The sequence below is a fragment of the Mandrillus leucophaeus genome, unplaced genomic scaffold (assembly GCF_000951045.1).
Source record: "Mandrillus leucophaeus isolate KB7577 unplaced genomic scaffold, Mleu.le_1.0 Scaffold20, whole genome shotgun sequence".
Lineage (NCBI taxonomy): Eukaryota > Metazoa > Chordata > Mammalia > Primates > Cercopithecidae > Mandrillus > Mandrillus leucophaeus.
In genome coordinates, this window is record NW_012102032.1 from 3,011,058 (window position 1) to 3,031,698 (window position 20,641).

At 38.2% G+C, this 20,641-nt stretch overlaps 1 protein-coding gene across 1 annotated transcript in view; it reads left to right on the top strand.

Annotated features, from left to right (window-relative positions):
- TRIM37 (tripartite motif containing 37) overlaps window positions 1-20,641 on the top strand; it is a 127,426-nt gene that overhangs the window by 56,758 nt on the left and 50,027 nt on the right. The window contains exons 10-16 of the mRNA XM_011979257.1: window positions 3,628-3,678; window positions 5,383-5,464; window positions 6,918-6,994; window positions 11,174-11,353; window positions 16,396-16,510; window positions 18,021-18,236; window positions 19,910-20,046. Of these exons, the coding sequence (XP_011834647.1) occupies window positions 3,628-3,678; window positions 5,383-5,464; window positions 6,918-6,994; window positions 11,174-11,353; window positions 16,396-16,510; window positions 18,021-18,236; window positions 19,910-20,046 (858 nt within the window). The remainder of the gene's footprint in view (window positions 1-3,627; window positions 3,679-5,382; window positions 5,465-6,917; window positions 6,995-11,173; window positions 11,354-16,395; window positions 16,511-18,020; window positions 18,237-19,909; window positions 20,047-20,641) is intronic.

Here is a 20,641-nt window from a genome sequence, read left to right on the forward strand (position 1 = left end):
CTCACTAGTCTGTTAATTAAGCACTTTTAGGGCCTTCTCTCTTTCTCCAGTAATGCTCACTACCTTATTGGAAACTTTGGCTTTTAGTTAATTCTCATTAGAAACCCATTTTATTAGTTGCAACATACAGGAAAAGAGGGCCAAATAAGAAAGGCCAGCATTCGTGACGTTAAGTTACACACCAAAGTTTAGATGTGCAAAGCAGTGGTATTTCTATTGCTTTTAGTTCCATCAGTTAGTAATTGGTGATGGAGCCACAATGGAGAAGAAAAGGTCACTAAATCAGTGTAGTGTTGTTTATTAAAGACCATGTGCCCAGTATTGTTGCAGGTGCTGCATGGGAGAAGAGGAACTAAAAATCTTACTGTGGGCCGGGCGCAGTGGCTCACACCTGTAACCACAGCACTTTGAGAGCCTGAGGCAGGCAGATCACCTGAGGTCAGGAGTTTGAGACCAGCCTGACCAACATGGAGAAACCCCGTCTCTACTAATAATACAAAATTAGCCAGGCGTGGTGGCGCATGCCTGTGATCCCAGCTACTCAGGAGGCAGAGGCAGAAAAGAAAAAAAAAAAAAGATAAAATAGTATAGCTCTCGGTTCGTAGAGAGTTTTATGTTTCAGGGAGAAATAGTCAAGTTGGTAAGGAGAACCAGTTTTTATATAGCTCAGGAGTCTTATTTCCTTAAGGAAAAAATGGATACTTGTGGTTCTCCCTTTTTTCCCTTTGTTCATGAAATTATGGTGAGGTTACTGGTCTGAAGATTTGCAGATCAGTGACTTCCAGATTACTGGGCTAGAGATGGTTTGAGGCTAGTTTCCCGTATTCTTTGAAGACAAAGATTCACTGACACCATCATGAGATGAATCCAGTCATCATAAAGACCAGAGCAGTCTACACTTCTGAAAGAGGAGGAGAAAATTTTAAAACTATGAAAAGATAAAGCAGTGCCTCATCTGCAGCCACAGAATGGTAACATCAGTATGACTGAAGATAACCTCTAAATGAATGAGCATAATATGGAGAGGTGGTGGTAGAATTAGATGGCCTAGCAGTAGCAATAGCTTTGTGTGTAAATATAAAGAATGCAAAATCGGTGAGCCAAGATCACGCCACTGCACTCCAGCCTGTGTCACAGAGCAGGACTCCGTCTCAAAAAAAAAAAAAAAAAGCAAAATAATTTCTTTTGCGAAAGAAATTTTTGAGCAAATATTTCCAACTCTATGAATCTGCCAGCAAGTATTTGTAAATATTCATTCAGTGAATATATATGCCAGCTATATTTTAGGCATGTGTTAAGTGCTAGCAGTAAGCATAATACAGACCTCTTTGGATTTATAATTATGATTTAGAAAAACAGATTATTGGAACATTGATAAAATTAATGTGGTAACTGGCGATAGGGGAAGTAAATATCCTGTTTAATGCTGCCCCATACCACTAATTTGTCATTATACTATTTGTGTCCAAAAGGTTTTCCATAGGAAAATGTACATGTGTGAAAGTATATCACAGTACCAGTTTTCTGTGCTCTGAATATGGTCATTTTCTCTTAGCAAGTGAGACTAGGGTAAACTGGACTGTACCCTCTTGGTTCATGAGTATTAGTAACTTGTGCTTTTTAGCCTGAAAGCTTTCTACTTCACCATTCTGAGTTGAAAATGGCATCTCCTGTTGTTTATTTTGTGTTCTGCTGAACTCTTTTGACCCTTAATGGCCAATAAAATATGATAATGATAGTCTGGACTTAGAGCAGAAATAACAGTAACAACAACACAGGAAATAAATCACACTGAACGTGGCAGAAGAAATAGTATGCAGATTAGCAGGCAACTGGGGATTGATTAAAGTCTTTGCATGTGGAGGATATTCTGTACTTGGTAGGAGACGTGATTGAAAGTTGCACAAAATTACAAAAGCATGTCAAATTTGAAGACTATACTGGGAAAGCTCCCTTAGAGCTCTTACTATGTTTATGGTTCTAGAAAGGCTTCCTAGGCACTAATTGCATTGGCCCTGCTAAATGGGGTTTGTGTATATTGAGTGCTAGGAGATCATACAATGGGAAGACCTTAGAGTAAACCTCCAAGAGCATGTGACTTCTAATCTGTTATCTGAAAAGATAGTAAGGGTTAACCAGGCAAAAGGATATGGGGATGAGGAATGTGAGTCTTCTAAGGAAGGATAACAACTGACTAGAGATATCATAGGGATTCTTGACATAGTCAATTTGGATAGTAGCTATACAGTTAATCACATGGCAAAGTACATCTACTTACCGTTTAAAAGATGTGACCTATTTAGCTATACGTACTTACACTAAAATAAAGAATTATTTATCTATATTGTATTGCAAGCCATTAATTTCTTTAGACACTATCACAGTGTGGCAGTGCTGTAGGTGTATCTTTTATCTTGTTTTGATAATAACCAAAATTATGATGAATTGAACTTTAGAAAATATACCTGAAGATGTGGTGAAATGGTTTGCAGTTTATTGTTTTGGTAAATTTGTAATTTTATATATCAAATTCATAACACTGTATTAAAACTGTATGATAGTCTTTTTCATAGTGTTTTAATGAATTTTGAGGTGTTCTAATGACAGTGTACAAACCATCCACATGATTAAAGGTAGTTAGCAGCAAAGTGACGTTTAGTCCATACTGTGATTATAATGCAGTTCTCTTTGAAGAAGATTGGATGGGACTAAAGTTGCTTGAAGTAGTTTTGACTTGCCAAGAAAGTGTTAGTGTGCTAGTCCCTCACAGTTGCCCCTTAGGTAATGAGGTGTTCATCCTATAAAAATGTGTAGATTTATTTACTAGTAAATAGTTTCAAAGTATTTGAAGTCTGTTAATATTTCCCATAATTCATTCCAAAAAAGGAACTTTGGGGATTAACTGTGATATCGCTGACTGTTGGTTCTTTTCATTTTTTAAAGCATGTTTATATCTGTTTCATAATTCAGATACACACCCTAAGTGTCAATTTCTTTTTCCCATTTCCATGAGTACTTTTAAAGTGCATTTCTAGTACTTACTTTAATAATTAATTACGTAATGTATTGCCTTTTTTAAGGGAAAAAAACGTTTATAAAATATTTCTTGATTTATTGATTGAGACAGAGTTTGGCTCTGTTGCCTTTGTTGGAGTGTGGTAGTGCAATCTCGATTCACCGCAACCTCCGCCTCTAGGGTTCAAGCGATTCTCGTGCCTCAGCCTCCCGAGTAGCTGGGATTGCAGGGGCGCACCACTACATCTGGGTAATTTTTGTGTATTTTTAATAGAGATGGGGTTTCACCATGTTGGCCATGCTGGTCTTGAGCTCCCGACCTCAGGTGATCCACCCACCTTGGCCTCCCAGAGTGCTGGAATTATAGGCGTGAGCCACCTCGCCCAGCCAAAAAACTTTTATAAAGTATTTGTATTTCTGATTTAATTGCATACATGATGGTTTTATGAAGTCATTTGATTTAATGTTATCTTCAATAAAGATTTAAAAATATTTCTTAGATTTTAGTTTAATAAAGTTTTTAAGATACTACTGAGGGACTTGGTTTTTTTAGGTAAATGGAATTTTAAACATATAAGCTAAATAATTATTTTTGTCTTTGCTTTCTTTTAGTGAATTAGTGCCATCTTATGATTCAGCTACTTTTGTTTTGGAGAATTTCAGGTAAGAGTTTTTGACAATTCTGGTTTTTTGTAGGTGTATATAAGGAAGAGCCAGGAAGGTATTCTTTGGTAAGACAGTAATCTAGTGAATTGTGTCGCTCACTTTAGAAGTCTTAGAAGAATAAGTTTCATATTAGAAACATAGAGATTATTTGTGCTGGATTTTATTGTATCTTTAGACTGCTTCTCTAGTCTGGGAAAAGGAACCTTTTCTTTTTATTTTGAGACAGGGTTTTGCTCTGTCACCCAGGCTGGAGTGCAGTGGCATGATCATTGCTCACTGCAGCCTCAACCTCCTGGGCTGCAGCAATCCTCACACCTCAGCCTCCCAAGTAACTGGGACTACAAGCATGTGCCACCACACAGATGGGGTCTCACTGTTTCCTAGGCTGGTCTCAAACTCCTGAGCTCCAGTGATTCTGATTCTCCCAACTCAGCCTCTCAAAGTGCTGGAATTATAGACATTAGCTGTGGTGGCCAAAGTGATTATACTGCCCAAAGTGAGGAACCGTTTTAAGTAAGAGAGATCACTTAGCTTTGGCTAAGGTGAGGGGCCGAACAGTTAGAGGTTGATGAGCCCCCACTTACCCATTGTTAGAAATAAAAGTAGTGGGAAGAAATCCATTGAAATCCATTTATCTCAGCTCAAAGTGAAGAATTGTGGATAGGGGCCATTATTGTAAGAAATTTGTCAGTTGTGTGTTAATTTTGTTTGCTTTTACTACTTTTTCTCTAAGATCAGAAGTGAAGATCATAACATGCAAAGGTTCTTAGCAATTTGTCTTTGAGGGCAGCATGGAAATGGAAACAAGTAATATAAGGTCTTCAGGAGAGAAACTCCAAATAATAGGCAAAGACCATCAGAATAAGGCCACACTGGGCAGGGCATGGTGGCTCACGCTTGTAATTCCAGCACTTTGGGAGGCCGAGGCAGGTGGATCATCTGAGGTCAGGAGTTCAAGACCAGCCTGGCCAACATGATGAAACCCCGTCTCTACTAAAAATACAAAAATAAGTTGGGCGTGGTGGTGGGCGTCTGTAATCCCAGCTACTTGGGAGGAGGCTGAGGCAGGAGAATCGCTTGAAACCGGGAGGTGGAGGTTGCAGTGAGCCGAGATTGTGCCACTGTGCTTCAGCCTGGGCAACAAGAGCAAAACTCTGTCTCAAAAAAAAAAAAAAAAAAAAAAGCCACACAGAATTTATCCCTCTTCCCATTTAATTTGTCTTTTCTCATGGGATACTTTCGTGGCTAAAACATAGTCTTTCTGAGGTTTTTCCCACATTTATTAAGGTTTAGTGTACTCTCGTTTTTCAATGTTAAAAGATGATTATACTGCAGAGAAGTGAGGAAGAAACCTTCTGGGTTTTATTTTTAATGGTGAAAGACTGCTTGTTGAAGCATTAATTAAATTTGGGAGACTTAGTGATATATTCCTTTTCCCTTAAATGTCACAATTTTGAGGGGTTTTTTTTCCCCTGAAACTTAAAAGATATTGCTGAATATTTCAGTATTTTTAAATTCTCTTTATTTCAGAATGTAAGCATATCTAAACTTTTACAGTGGAATTTTGACTTGATCAGTCACCTTGTTATTTGTCTAAGATTTCAAATATGTAGCAAAGAAACTGGTTGGTCTTTCTTTTTGCCTGTTGCCATTTCACAACAGTTTTGATCTTGGTATTTGGTTGGTTTTCTTTTTCGTTAGCACTTTGCGTCAGAGAGCAGATCCTGTTTACAGTCCACCTCTTCAAGTTTCAGGACTTTGCTGGAGATTAAAAGTTTACCCAGTAAGTTTTTGATGTTTCTAATAAAGTTTGAAACCAATGTCTTTCTTTCAGAGTTCTGTAGTACACTAGTTTGATTACTGAGAACTGTTAACTCTTCTTATTTTTTATTCCATATGCTGTCCTCGTTCCCTGTTCCCCTTCTCCCTCCATGTTAGACAACTGTTTGTCCTCACCTAGTTCTCTAATATATTCTGCTGGAAGGCCTGTTGGAAACAATATTCCCTGAGTTCTCATATGTTGAAAACAGTTTTTGCCCTTTATATTCTAAGGCTAGTATTGCTGGGTATAAAATCCTTGGCTCATATTTTCCTTCATTGGGTATCTTCAATATGCAATTCCATTTTCTTTAGGAAAAGTGTGATAATAAACTATTTTTCTTTACTTTTAAAGATGTTTGGTGATATTACCTAGATGCTAAATAATCTTTTTGAGTCCAGTAATTTACTATTACACATTTTAGTCCTCCTGGGTTAGTATGCTTAGTTACACACTAAAGTCTTTCAATATGTAGTTTCAGATTTTTTTTTTTAAGAAAAGTTTTATATAATGGGATTATACAATAATGTATAATCTTTTGTGTCTGGCTTTATTCACCTAGCTGATGATTCATTTATTCATTGATATCTATTGAGTGATTATCATGTCAAGCCTCAAAAGTTGCCTCAGGTCGTTTCAAGCAAGGTAGACCAAAAATGAAGGGGTTAATAGTACTTGTACCCCTCTGTAGTCATGTCCCAGTAGACACTGTAGATGTATAAGGATCTCTGTTCTCAGCCTTCATTGTCTCATTGGGGGAATAGATGTTTAAACAAGTAGTTATAATAAATGTGATTCTTTTAAAACATAGACACCTGAAGTACTAGGGCAATACATAGGAAGTAATTATCTCTTTTTTTAAAAGAGTCTTGCCCAATTAAACAAAAAGGGAGTAATTATCTTTATAAAAATAAAATCTATAGTAGAGATTTAAACAACTTCTCAATCTCTAGACAGAATCTTATATGGAATTCTGACATTAAAATCATACAGAAATTGTATTTAATTACTTTCAGCATAGGGTATTACCTTTTTGTATGTTGGTCTTAAAAATTAATTTTTGGTTTAAAATTTTTTTTGCCTCATTTCTAATGAAATTATTTTTCCCATTAGGGTCTTGGTTTTTTGTTAAAGTTGATTTGTAAGAGTTCTATATATGTTAAGACTCTTAACCTTTCTCATGGTTGTTGATATTTCCCTTCATTTCTGTGCCTTAGTAGTTTCGCTTTTTTTTTAATACACAGAAGTTTAAAGTTGTTAAGAACTCAAATCTATTGGTGTTTTTTTTTTTTTTTTATTTCTTCCATTGCTTTGAGGCTTAGAAGTATTTCTCAATCTAGATATCAGATGTTAATCTGCATTTTGTTTTATTGTGGCTTAATTTTTTTTACACTTCAACTGATTATTCTTCTTTTAGGATGGAAATGGAGTTGTGCGAGGTTACTACTTATCTGTGTTTCTGGAACTCTCAGCTGGCTTGCCTGAAACTTCTAAGTAAGAAGTGTAATTAAATAACAACCTTAATGTGCGTTTACATACATTCCCCCTAGCAATTTTTGCTAATTTATATTTTTGTTAATTACTGTATTGGTATATCTGTTAAGATGTAGAGTAATATGAAATTGTTGGCATCATAGGATGGTATGGATTGGCAGTTCTCAAACTGTTTGGTCTCATACTCTTAAAATTATTGGGAACCCCAAAGAGTTTTTGTTTATATGGATTACATATATTGTTATTTTCTGAGTTGGAACTTAAAACTGAAAAAAATTATATAAAATTTTAATTCACTTTTGAGGTAACAACAAGTCTGTTGCATACTAACATAAATAACATTTTTAAATGAAAAGTAACTATTTTCCTAAAAAATATATATTTTTAAGAAAACTTGTATTGCTTTGTGTTTTTGGAAATCTCTTTACTATCTGGCTTAAAAGAAGACAACTGGATTCTCATGTCTGTTTTTATATTCAATTTTTTAAAAATATCATTTTGATTGAAATACATGTGTAAAATCTGGCTGCAGAGTTCTACAACCATCACCAACATCTAATTTTATAACATTCTATTTACGCCACAAGGAATCCCTGTACTCATTATCTGTCACTTCCCATTCCCCCTTTCCTTCAGTCCCTGAGAACCACAAATGTACTTTTTGTCAAGGAGGAATATTTTTTAAAGTGGTTTTAGATAATTGTGGATCTTCTTTGATATTACATCCAAACTGAACAAGTAGTAGGTTATTAAATGTTATTTATAATGTGGGATCTGGAATCATATTAATGATTTTTTTTTTAACTCTGTTACATGAAATCTCTTAGTTTGGTATGGAATGTCTGCTTTCAGCTAACATGAATCAAGAGGGATGAGATCTACGCATTTTCTTGCAACAACCAAAAAAAAACTTGATGAAACATTTTCTAGATACTGGACATGGTGGTAACAAATGAAAACAGTCCCTGAGAGATGAAAAACACAAACCAGCTCTGTGATTTCTCCAGCTTACAGCCTTGAGAGAGTTTTCAGGCTGCAACACAGGGAGGAGCTGGGTTCTACTGAGGTAGAACCTGGCAGACTTAGTTGAGGGGATAGTGCTGAGAGTCTAGAAAGGACAATGCAGCTAGAGCGCATTGGACAAAATACCAGAGAGGAGAAAGCTGCAGAGACTGAAGTCTAGAGATCTGTAATAGGTTCCCCTTGGGTATTCAGCAGAGTACTTATCAGGGCATATGTGTGAGGAAACTACCTGAGATTGGGGAAAGAATTGCCTGACAGGATTAGAGGGAATAGTGATTGCCTGGTGTTCACACGGAGCCAGGAACTGTGTCTGTTGCAACCAACCACGGTGGAGAAATTTGTAATTCATGGGTCATTGGGTATAACGCTAAGAAAGTTTTTGCCTTGATAGCAGAAATTAGCCCTAGACAGAACACTGCTCTGGACCCACCTAACAAAAGTGAGACCTGAAAGGATCAAATTGTTTTCAAGTAACTTAACTGCATCCCGGAAGGAATCTCAAGAAAATTTACAAGGTTGCTGAAGTATCTAACATCCAACAAAGTAAAATTTACAGTGTCTTTTGTTCAGTCAAAGGTTAATATGCCAGACTGGCTGGCGCATACCTGTAATCCCAGCACTTTGGGAGGCCAAGGCGGGAGGATTGCTGAAGACCAGGAATTTGAGACCAGCCTGGGCAATATGGTGAGACCTTGCACACGTCTCAGCTACTCAGGAGGTTGAGGCAGGAGGATTGCTTGAGCTCAGGAAGTCGAGGCTGCAGTGAGCTGTGTCTGCACCACTGCACTCCAGCCTGAATGACAGAGTGAGACCATGTCTCAATTTATTTATTTATGTAATGTATTTTGAGTCTCACTTTATCACCCAGCTTGGAGTACAGTGGCATGATCTCAGCTCACTGCAACCTCTGCCTCCCAAGTTCAAGCAATTCTCCTGCCTCAGCCCCCCAAAATAGCTGGGATTACAGGCATGCAACACCACGCCCAGCCAATTTTTGTATTTTTAGTAGAAACGGGGTTTCACCATATTGGCCAGGCTGGTCTTGAACTCTTGACCTCAGGTGATCCGCCCACGTCAGCCTCCCAAAGTGCTGGGATTACAGGTGTGAGCCGCTCTGCCTGGTCAAGAATTCTTTATATATTTTGGATACTAAACCTTTATCAGACATGTGATTTGCCGATAGTTTCTCCCATTTGGTAGGTTGTCTTTTTACTTTCTTGATAATGTCCATTAATGCACAAAAGTTTATAGACTGTATCTTTGTCTTTTTGTAAACCTGAAAATTTTACAAGATTGGATATATAAATCAATATATTGGCTTTCCCAGTGTATACTTCTTTTCTTTTTGAGTCAGGGTCTTGCTGTGTCACTGAGGCTGGAGCACAGTGGCACAATTATGGCTCAATGCAGCCTCAGCCTCCTGGGCCCAGGTGATCCTCCTGCCTCAGGCTCCCAAGTAGCTGGGATTACGGGAATGCACTACCATACCCAGCTAATTTTTTTGTTTTTTGTTTTTATAGAGACGGGGTTTCACCATGTTGACCAGACTAGTCTCAGACTCCTGGGCTCAGGCGATCCACCCACCTCGGCCTCCTGAAGTGCTGGTATTACAGGTGTTAGCCACTGTGTCCAGCGTACTTATTTTCTTTCTCTTTTTCTTTTCTTTTTAACTTTATTTTAGGTTTGGCATTACGTATGAAAGTTTGTTACATAGGTAAACTCATGTCATGGGGGTTTGTTGTACAGATTATTTCATCACCCAGGAATTAAGCCCAGTACCTGATAGTTATCTTTTCTGTTCCTCTCCCTTTTTCCACCCTCTACCCTCAAGTATACCCCAGTGTCTGTTGTTTCCTTCTTTATGTTCATAAGTTCTCATCATTTAGCTCCCAATGTGTAAGTGAGAACATGTGGTATTTGGTTTTCTGTTCCTGCATTAGTTTGCTAAGGATAACAGCCTCCAGCTCCATCCTTCCATGTTGCACAAAAAACATGATCTCATTCTTTTTTATGGCTGCATACTTATTTTCTATTAGGAAATTTTATAGCCTTTGATTTTCTGAATACACAATAATTTACTTTGCTATAACTTGTGCTGGAAAAATACAGTAGAGTATTTCAAAATTTGTATTTTAAAATTGCAAGGTGATAAACCTCAAAGGATAATAGAAATAACAGAATATTTATGTATGAGGAAACATGTAGTGAATATAAGGAAAAAATATTGCATTAATAAAACAAAAGCAACTTTGAATTACTTCTTTATTCAAAATTTATTTATGTTTTGAGGTGTTGTTTTATACCTAATATATTGGTAAACATCTTTATGAGGAAAAAAGGACCTAGTGCCATTCATGTTTTAGTGGTTCATTCAAAATACTGCTGTTTTGGCCGGGTGCAGTGGCTCACGCCTGTAATCCCAGCACTTTGAGAGGCCAAGGAGGGTGGATCATCTGAGGTCAGGAGTTTGAGACCAGCCTGGCCAACATTACGAAACCATGTCTCTACTAAAAATACAAAAAATTAGCTGAGTGTGGTGGTGTGCGCCTGTAATCTCAACTACTTGGGAGGCTGAGGCAGGAGAATCACTTGAACCAGGGGGCAGAGGTTGCAGTGAGCTGAGACCATGCCACTGCGCTCTAGTCTGGGCGACAGTGAGACTCCATCTCAAAAATAAATAAATAAATAAATAAAAACTGCTCTTTTTCTGATTGGGCGTGGTGGCTCACGCCTGTAATCCCAGCACACTGGGAGGCCAAGGTGGGTGGATCACCTGAGGTCAGGAGTTCAAGACCAGCCTGGCCAACATGGACCACCGTCTCTACTAAAAATACAAAATTAGCCAAGCATGATACACACCTGTAATCCCAGCTACTCTGGAGGCCGAGACAGGAGAATCACTTGAACCTGGAGTCAGAGGATGCAGTGAGCTGAAATCGCACCATTGTACTCCAGCCTGGGCAACAAGAGTGAAACTCCATCTCAAAAAAAAAGCCCAAAATACTGCTGTTTTTATAAATGATAAAAGAAATGTAATTGCATATATCAATAAGGTTTCCTCTCAGGTGATTACTTAGTGACCTTAATGTTTAGATGAGTTTGTCTTTTATTCTTATTTTACTAACTGTATAGTAATGGTCTGTTTTTCAATTTTAGATATGAATATCGTGTAGAGATGGTTCACCAGTCCTGTAATGATCCTACAAAAAATATCATTCGAGAATTTGCATCTGACTTTGAAGTTGGAGAATGCTGGGGCTATAATAGATTTTTCCGTTTGGACTTGCTTGCAAATGAAGGATACTTGAATCCACAAAATGATACCGTGATTTTAAGGTAATAGGAAAAATTTAATGTTGTGGTTTTTATTGTGGGGAAATAATATCATTGGAACTGTATTTCAAAGATCATTTGGTTAACAAAGATGAATATTGAAATTCATACTAACTATAACCTTATCACTTTCTTGACTGTTTTATTTAAGTGGATAATAATCAAAAATTTGTAGTCAAAAAGTCAAACTTTTTTTTTGACATCTAGTTAGTAATTTCATTAAAGATATGCTGGGTGCGGTGGTGCGCTGGTGTTTCCATCTACCCTGGAGGCCGAGATGGAAGGATAGATTGGGCCCAGGAGTTTGAGACCAGCTTAGGAAACATAATGAGACCCCCATCTCTTTAAAAAGAAAAAAAAAATGTGTGTGGGGGGAAACTACAACTTCCAGTAAATATAGTAATGTTCCATTTATCTGTTGAACTTCTAGTGACCTCACCGTTTGGAAATCTGAGAATAGTAAGGGATAAAGTATTGATTTTTTTCACTTCACAGTACATGTTATATTTGAGTGACTGGTTTTACAACTTAATTTTATAAAGCAGCTATCAGTTCTTTCTGAATAACAGAAAATTAAAAGAAGAATCAAGATGAAAGTTGATGAAAATGAGCAATTTTCTACTTTTTTCTTAAACTTTTATTTTAGGTTCAGGGATACTTATGTAGGTTTGTTATACAGGTAAACTCACATCGTGGTGATTTGCTGTACAGATTACTTCATCACCCAGATACTAAGCCTAGTACCCAGTAGTTATTTTTTCTGATCCTTTCCCTTCCACCCTCAAGTAGGCCCCAGTGTCTGTTGTCTCCCCTCTTTATATCCCTGAGTTCTCATCATTTAGCGCCTTTTTTTTTTTTTTGAGATGGAGTCTCCCTCTGTCTCCCAGGCTGGAGTGCAGTGGCGCAATCTCGGCTCACTGCAAGCTCCACCTCCCGGGTTCACGCCATTCTTCTGCCTCAGCCTCCTGAGTAGCTGAGACTACAGGTGCCCACCACTGCATCCGGCTAATTTTGTTTTTGTATTTTTAGTAGAGACGGGGTTTCACCGTGTTAGCCAGGATGGTCTCAATCTCCTGACCTCTTGAGCCACCCGCCTCGGCCTCGCAAAGTGCTGGGATTACAGTCCTGAGCCACCGCGCCTGGCCCATTTAGCTCTTAAATAATAAGTGAGAACATGTGGTATTTGGGAAAACCATCAATTTTTTTTTTTTTTTTTTGAGACAGTTTTTCTCTAGTTGCCCAGGTTGGAATGGAGTGCAGTGGTACGATCTTGGCTCCCTGCAGCATTCGCCTCCCAGGTTCAGGCGATTCTTCTGCCTCGGCCTCCTGAGTAGCTGGGATTGCAGGCATGGGCCACCACGCCCGGCTAATTTTGTACTTTTATTAGAGACGGGGTTTCTCCCTATTGGTCAGGCTGGTCTCGAACTCCCGACCTCAGGTGATCCACCCACCTCGGTCTCCCAAAGTGCTCTGATAACAGACGTGAGCTACCACGTCCGGCCAAAACCATCAATTTTTTATTGTTGATTGTTGGTTTAGTATTTACAAGAAAGGACAGAATATAAATACTGACTATAAAACAACAGCCCTATTTAGCCAGGCATGGTGGCTCACGCCTGTAATCCCAGCACTTTGGGAGGCTGAGGTAGGTAGATCACCTGGGGTCAGGAGTTTGAGACCAGCCTGGCCAATATGGTGAAATCCTATCTTTACTAAAAATACAAAAATTAGCCAGCCTGTGGTGGCACGCACCTGTAACCCCAGCTACTCAGGAGGCCGAGGCAGGAGAATCGCTTGAACCTGGCAGGTGGAGGTTGCAGTGAACCGAGACTATGCCACTGTACCCCAGCCTGGGCGACATAGCAAGACCCCATCTCAAAAATAATAATAATAAAGTAAATAAAAACAATAGCCCTGTTTAACGTGGGGTAGTCTTTACACAGGTCAGAAGTTTTTGGGCATCAGCTGGGCGCCGTGGCTCATACCTGTAATCCCAGCACTTTGGGAGGCTGAAGTGGGTGGATCACCTGAGGTCAGGAGTTCAAGACCAACCTGGGCAACATGGTGAAACCCTGTCTCTACTAAAAATACAAAAATTATTTGGGCGTGGTGGTGGGCGCTTATAATCCCAGCTACTTGGGAAGCTGAGGCAGTTGAATCGCTTGAGCCCGGAAGGCAGATGTTGCAGTGACCCGAGATTTCACTAGTGCACTGCAGCCTGGACAACAAGAGTGAAACTCTGTCTTAAAAAAACAAAAAACAAACAAAGATGTTTGGGTATCATTACATGATGTTATAATTTGATAATCAAAATGAGAACTTGAATATTTAAAAAGATTAAAATACGTTCGTAACTGAGAAGTTTCAGAGTATTTAGCAGTTTAAAAAGTTCTCATCACAATTTGAAACTTTTTTTTTCTTGAGAGTGATTTAATGTACTCCTAAATTTCCCTTATTCAGAGCTCTTTGTTCTTGAGCATACTGGACAGATCATATCAGCATTTACTCTTAGGTGTTTTCCGTAGCTTTTCTGGAAGTATAAAGAAGTTTAACAAGGGATATGATTTTCAGTGTAGGGAAAAAGATTCATGTTTTTGTTATTGTTTTGTTTTGTTTTGTTTAGAGGCAGTGTCTTGCTATATTGCCCAGTCTAGTCTAGAATTCTTGGGCTCAAGTGATCCTCCTGCCTCAACTTCCCAAGTAGGTGGGATTACAGGTGCATGCCACTGTGCCTGGAATCATGTTTTTTGAAGGGAGGGATTATTTTAGTTATCTTCATATAGCTTTTCAGACTTTTGGGGTTTAATGTTCGCCAAGAGAAGTAATTTATTGCTTTTCATGCTTCAGCCATAGAGAGAATTACAAAATTATTCAACTATCAATTTTACCAACCTACAAAAGACCCATTTTCTTATAGTCTTAGTTTCATCCTTATTACCGTTATATATTAGTACAGAAACAAATTCTTGTTAGGACATCATTTTTTTAAAGCAGCATTGAGTCTGTACCATATGCCTGACACTGAGTTGCTAATAAGAAAAATATAGACATGGTTTTTGTCCACAGGGAACTCAAGATGAAATTGGCAGATAAAAAAAGAGTTTACTACACTCTTATTATAAAATAATGCTATAGTAGCACCATAAGTAAATTGCCATGAAATTCGTGGATAGGGAGCTTCTCATTATCGTATTATATTTATTTATTTAATGAAACATTGCTCAAACTTTAAACCTCATTTAGTTCAAGATTCTGGTGGAACTTTATTAGAAAGTTATTTAAGGCTTTTCTGTAACTATGAATATATATTTCATTCTTTCATTAAAACAGAAAGTTAAGAAAATTTACCTGCTGCTTGGTTTTGTTTTAATGGCAAAATATTATAATGCTCAGGGTTAACCACTGGTTTAAGTCATTCAAAGAAAATAATAGTGTTCAGACGATCTTACTTTAATGTCTTACCAGTGGGTGCTTCCTATACTGTGAATCATCTCTACTCAGTTGAGTGAATCATCTCTGCTCGGTTCAGTTCAGAACATACTTTAATCTGTTTATTTTATTTTATTTTTATTTTGTATTATATTATATTATATTATATTAGAGACGGAGTTTCGCTCTGTTGCCCAGGCTGGAGTGCAGTGACATCATCTCGGCTCACTGCAACCTTTGTCTCCCAGATTCAAGTGATTCTCCTGCCTCAGCCTCCTGAGTAGCTGGGATTACAGGCGCCCACCACCATACCTGGCTAATTTTTGTACTTTTAATAGAGATGGGGTTTCACCATGTTGGCGAGACTGGTCTTGAACTCCTGACCACAGGTGATCTGCCCGCCTCGGCCTCCCAGAGTGCTAGGATTACAGGCGTGAGCCACTGTGCCCAGCCAATCTCTTTTTTAAAAAAAAAATACTCAAGTTCTCATTTTGATAATCCAAATATAGCATATAATGATGCCCAAAAACTTCTGACCTATCAAGACTACCCCAACATTAAATAGGACTGTTGTTTTATAGTCGGTGTTTATGTTCTGTCCTTTCTTGCATGAGTATTCTTGACTGAAACTAGGTATATACTGCCAGATAACTGTTAAATGGTCAGTAGGTTCTTACACTAAGGTGTAAAATCCTAGAAAAAAATGGACAGCTAACATTGTGTAACTGGGTAAAAGGCTGGAAGGAATGAAAGAGAGGTAGATGTCCAAATTAATCTTGCCTTGTGGTTTTTCCTTTCTTCAAAAACACCTTCACACATGCACTGCAATTTTTTCACTATAAATATAGTTATGTTAGGCTATGTAACAAAGGTAGAGGTTTGTTTGCTTTAGTAAGTATTAGTTTTTTTAAAAATTAAAACAACTGGATAGATTAAGATTCTGTCATTTATATATTAATATGATTTTATGTAGATGCAGTACTTTTTTTTCCTAATCTAAGCTGAAATAATGCCATATTGTAATAAGGGCAGTTTTGATTGCTATCTTGAAGGGTTTGGGATATAGTTTATTTAGAGCATGTAACTCTTTGGGGGACAGTAAAGCAATCCTGGCTGGTTGACCCAGTAAATGATTTTTTTCTGAGGGGCAGGAAATATGGGAATGTGAGATGGAATAGAGAAATATAAAGAGCAGCATTTAAAACTTTGTATTTTGCTAGGGCCTGATTTAGGGAAGAAAGGGATAAGAGTTATCTTTCTCCTTATAGGAGGGAACTGCATGGTATATGGCTCTCTTCTTCCCAACTCATGATCATCATCATATTTTAGTTACATTATTATAATATGCCTTAGTAGGTTAGTTTGGGGAGCTTAACTACAATGTACAATGTACTTTAGAAAGGTAGTTTGAGGACAACTGGATTTTCAGAATCTTGTGTCATAATCTGTGGATTACATCTATAAACAACAAATACTAGCAGCTCTAAGTTTATGTGAATTTTGGCCTTATAATCAAGTTAACCAAAATTACAGAATTCAAAGCTAGACTCATAATATTTTACCATTTGAATTTTTTTTTTTTTTTTTTTTTTTTTATGTGGCTCGATTCTTTTAAGGTTTCAGGTACGTTCACCAACTTTCTTTCAAAAATCCCGGGACCAGCATTGGTACATTACTCAGTTGGAAGCTGCACAGACTAGTTATATCCAACAAATAAACAACCTTAAAGAGGTAAGGAAATATATATTTCTGGTTTAGTGTTTCCTATTGTCCTTTTGGCTTGTTATATTTGTAATTAGATTTAATATATTTATTGCTATTTGTAATTTTGTAGTTTATAATTGGAAAAAAAATCTAGTTATCCTGTTCCCCATCCTTACTGGTTCTGCAGTGTCCAGTTTAGTAACCACTAGTCACATATGGCTATATAAATTTTTGTTTTACTTTATTTATTTTTTATTTTGGAGACAGGGTCACACTCACTCTCGTTGCCAGGAACAGTTTCCACTAACTGCAGCTTCAGCTTCCCAAGCTTGGGTGGTCCTCCCACCTTAGCCTCCCAGGTAGCTCTGATTTTGAGCAGGTGTCATGGCTAGTTTTTGTATTTTTTATGGAGACAGGGGCTTCTCCGTATTGCCCAAGCTGGTCTTGAACTCCTGGGCTCAAGCACTCTGCCTGCCTTGGCCTCCTAAAGTGCTGAGGTTACAGGTGTGAGCCACTGTGCCTGGTCTGTAAATTTAACTTGATTAAAATTAAAAATTTAATTCCTTAGTTGCAGTAGCCACATTTCAAGTGCTTGCATTGGGTACTGCAAATCTAGAGCATTTCTGTCATTGCATAAAGTTGTTTTGAACAGTGTGGCTGTAGTTTGAGGTAAGCTCTTTGTGTTTCTGTCAGTGACTTAGTGTCTCTTCCACAAGTTATCTTGGATTTAGAGGATTCTAGGCTATAGCACAATTAAAAGTTGTCCCATCTTGAACTCTTAACTATAGTTGAATGAGCACTGGAGAAGATTAATTGATGAATTTTTATTTTACAATGATAAACTAAGGAATGTTTCATTTCCCTTAGGAACTTAGGATGTGGCGGAAGGTTTGGAGTGCTGAGAATCGTTAATAGGTCAGGGAGGAAAATATGAATAAATACATGCTTTCAGAGATTTTCATGTTAAATGTACTATTTAAAACTACCTGTATTCACTATACTGTTTGCTATTTGTATGTTTAGCTTAGGCTGGATATGAAAGAAGGAAGATGAGCATATATGGGGCAGTTTATCTTTGTCATCAATTTTTTTCATAAATAAAAGGCAGTAGGGATTCAGAGAAATAGTTTAAGAAATGGTGCCAAGTGAGGTGGCTCACTCCTGTAATCCCAGCATGTTGGGAGGCCGAGACCAGAAGATCATTTGAGCCCAGGAGTTCAAAACCAGCCTGAGCAACGTAGCAAGATAAATAAAAAATGAAATTAGCTAAGCATGGTGGCACATGCCTCCAGTCCCAGCCACTTGAGAGGCTGAGGCAGTAGGATCTCTTGAGCCCAGTAGTTCAAGGCTTGCAGTGAGCTGTGATGGCACCACTGCACTTCAGCCTGGGCAACAGAGTGAGACAGTTCTCAAAAAATAAATAAGGAAAGAAAGAAATGGTTTTAGGAGCGTCTGGATGCATTTTTTTTTAGCTAGAAACATCTTTTACTGTGCCAGTGAGCTATGGCTAATATTTGTGCTTTTCTTGTTTTAAAAGAGACTTACTATTGAGCTATCTCGAACTCAGAAGTCAAGAGATTTGTCACCACCAGATAACCATCTTAGCCCCCAAAATGATGATGTTCCGGAGACACGAGCTAAGAAGTCTGCGTGCTCTGACATGCTTCTTGAGGGTGGTCCTACTACAGCTTCTATAAGAGAGGCCAAAGAGGATGAAGAAGAGGAGGAGAAGATTCAGAATGAAGATTATCATGTAATAATGAGGCCAGTTTTAGATTTTTGTGTTTGATAAAAGAAACAATAGAATCATGGCTTTTAACGTATTATGTGCTGAAACAGTAGGCTAAAAATATTGTCCATTGATTTCCATTAGTAATGTATATATGCCCTTATGTAAATGTTAATAAGTCAGAAGTTGTTGAATCAAAGCATTTCAAGATTCTGAAATAAAACAATACATTCTATAAAACAAACTGTGATGTACATTTTAAAAACTAAACTACCAGGCCGGGCGCGGTGGCTCAAGCCTGTAATCCCAGCACTTTGGGAGGCCGAGGCGGGTGGATCACGAGGTCGGGAGATTGAGACTATCCTGGCTAACATGGTGAAACCCCGTCTCTACTAAACATACAAAAAACTAGCTGGGCGTGGTGGCGGGTGCCTGTAGTCCCAGCTACTTGGGAGGCTGAGGCGGGAGAATGGCGTGAACCCGGGAGGCGGAGCTTGCAGTGAGCCCAGATCACGCCGCTGCACTCCAGCCTGGGAGACACAGCGAGACTCCATCTCAAAAAAAAAAAAAACAAAAAACAAAAAAAACTAAACTACCATAAATTGTGGATTTTAGAAGTGTGTTCTGGCCGGGTGCGGTGGCTCACGCTGTAATCCCAGCACTTTGGGAGGCCAAAGTGGGCAGATCACATGAGGTCAGGAGTTCGAGACCACCCTGGCCAAAATGGTGAAACCCTGTCTCTACTAAAAATACAAAAATTAGCTGGGTGTGGTGATGCTTGCCTGTAATCCCAGCTACTTGGGAGGCTGAGGTAGGAGAATCACTTGAACCTGGGAGGCGGAGGTTGCTGTGCGCCAAGATTGTGCCACTGCACTCCAGCCTGGGAGACAGAGCAAGACTCCATCTCAAAGAAAAAGAAAAAAAACCAGGTGTTCTATTTTCATTCACTGAAACTAGTACATACCTTGTCATTACTTATGTAGGTAGAATGATTTAGGATTTAGTAGATAACCAGGCTCTATCCCAGCTAAACAACAGCCAGAATCCAGAATAAGAATTTAAGAAGTAGTTGATATTTTTACATAAGAAGGGATGCCTAGATAGTTGTTTTTATTTGTAGTAATTTTTAAGATGAGATACTTCAGTTTTAAGTTACGATGAAGGACCCAGTGGGTCGAGAGAATGCACAGATTAAGTGCTTTGATAAACTAGAGATAATAGGGTTTGGAATGGAGCAGTCAGGTGAAGCAGTTAGTCTTTGACAAACTGAGTTAAAGGAAGGGTGGAGTTTGCAGGTAAGGCAGCTGAAAGTTGGGGAAGTTTTTGCTTAATAGTGGGTATTTTTTTTCTGTGCAGATAGGTGACAGTGTTAATTAATGACCTTGATAATGGTAAAATTAGGTAGAACTGAGGAGTGATGGTTTGAAACAGCTCTGTGAGGAAGCTGATGTGGAATATGTGAAGGATTCCAGTCACACTGAGGGCCCAGCTGAAGGCGGCACACATAAGTTGTAAAATGATGTCACTGTGGTTGTGTGATTTTTTCTCCACAGGGCTCAGCAGCTGAGGCACAGAAGCAGAAAATAGCTTTTTGATAACTATATTATTCTTTGGTGCTTGGTTTATGGGGTGGATGGGGTGATCAACTGAGTAGAAACATTTGGAATAGATGTCTTGTTTTCTTGGCATTGATCTAGCACGAGCTTTCAGATGGAGATCTGGATCTGGATCTTGTTTATGAGGATGAAGTAAATCAGCTAGATGGCAGCAGTTCCTCTGCTAGTTCCACAGCAACAAGTAATACGGAAGAAAATGATATTGATGAAGAAACTATGTGAGTGTCCCACTTTACTACTGTAAAGCATTTAAGTGGTAATTATTAGAAGCATATTAACTAACTCACCCTTAAAAGTAGGGACATTCAGCACTTTTTTGAAAGGTTGAATCAATAGCCAGTTTTCTCCCTCTAATCTCTGGGCTCTTAGCCAATAATTTTTGTTCTTGTTTTACCTTTTAAATTTGAATTTTAAAATTATTTTATGCCTAAGAAAAGTTCAGAATTCCATATTTCCTTCACACAGATTCATTCACTATTAATATTTTGCTTTATATTTCTCTGTAATTTTTTTCTGAAACACTTGAGATTGAATATACTTCTCATTGTCTACTTTTCTAAAAACAAGGATATTCTTACATAACTATAGAATAGTTATCAAGATCTGGAAATTAACATTGATGTAATACTGTAACCTTCTAAAAATTTACCAGTAATGTCCTTTGTCAGGATCACATTGCATTTAGTTGTTAAATCGATTTAGTTATCTTCCATCTGGGTTACTTTTTTAGAAATTTGTTTTTCGGCTGGGCGCGGTGGCTCACACCTGTAATCCCAGCACTTTGGGAGACCAAGGCAGGTGGATCACGAGGTC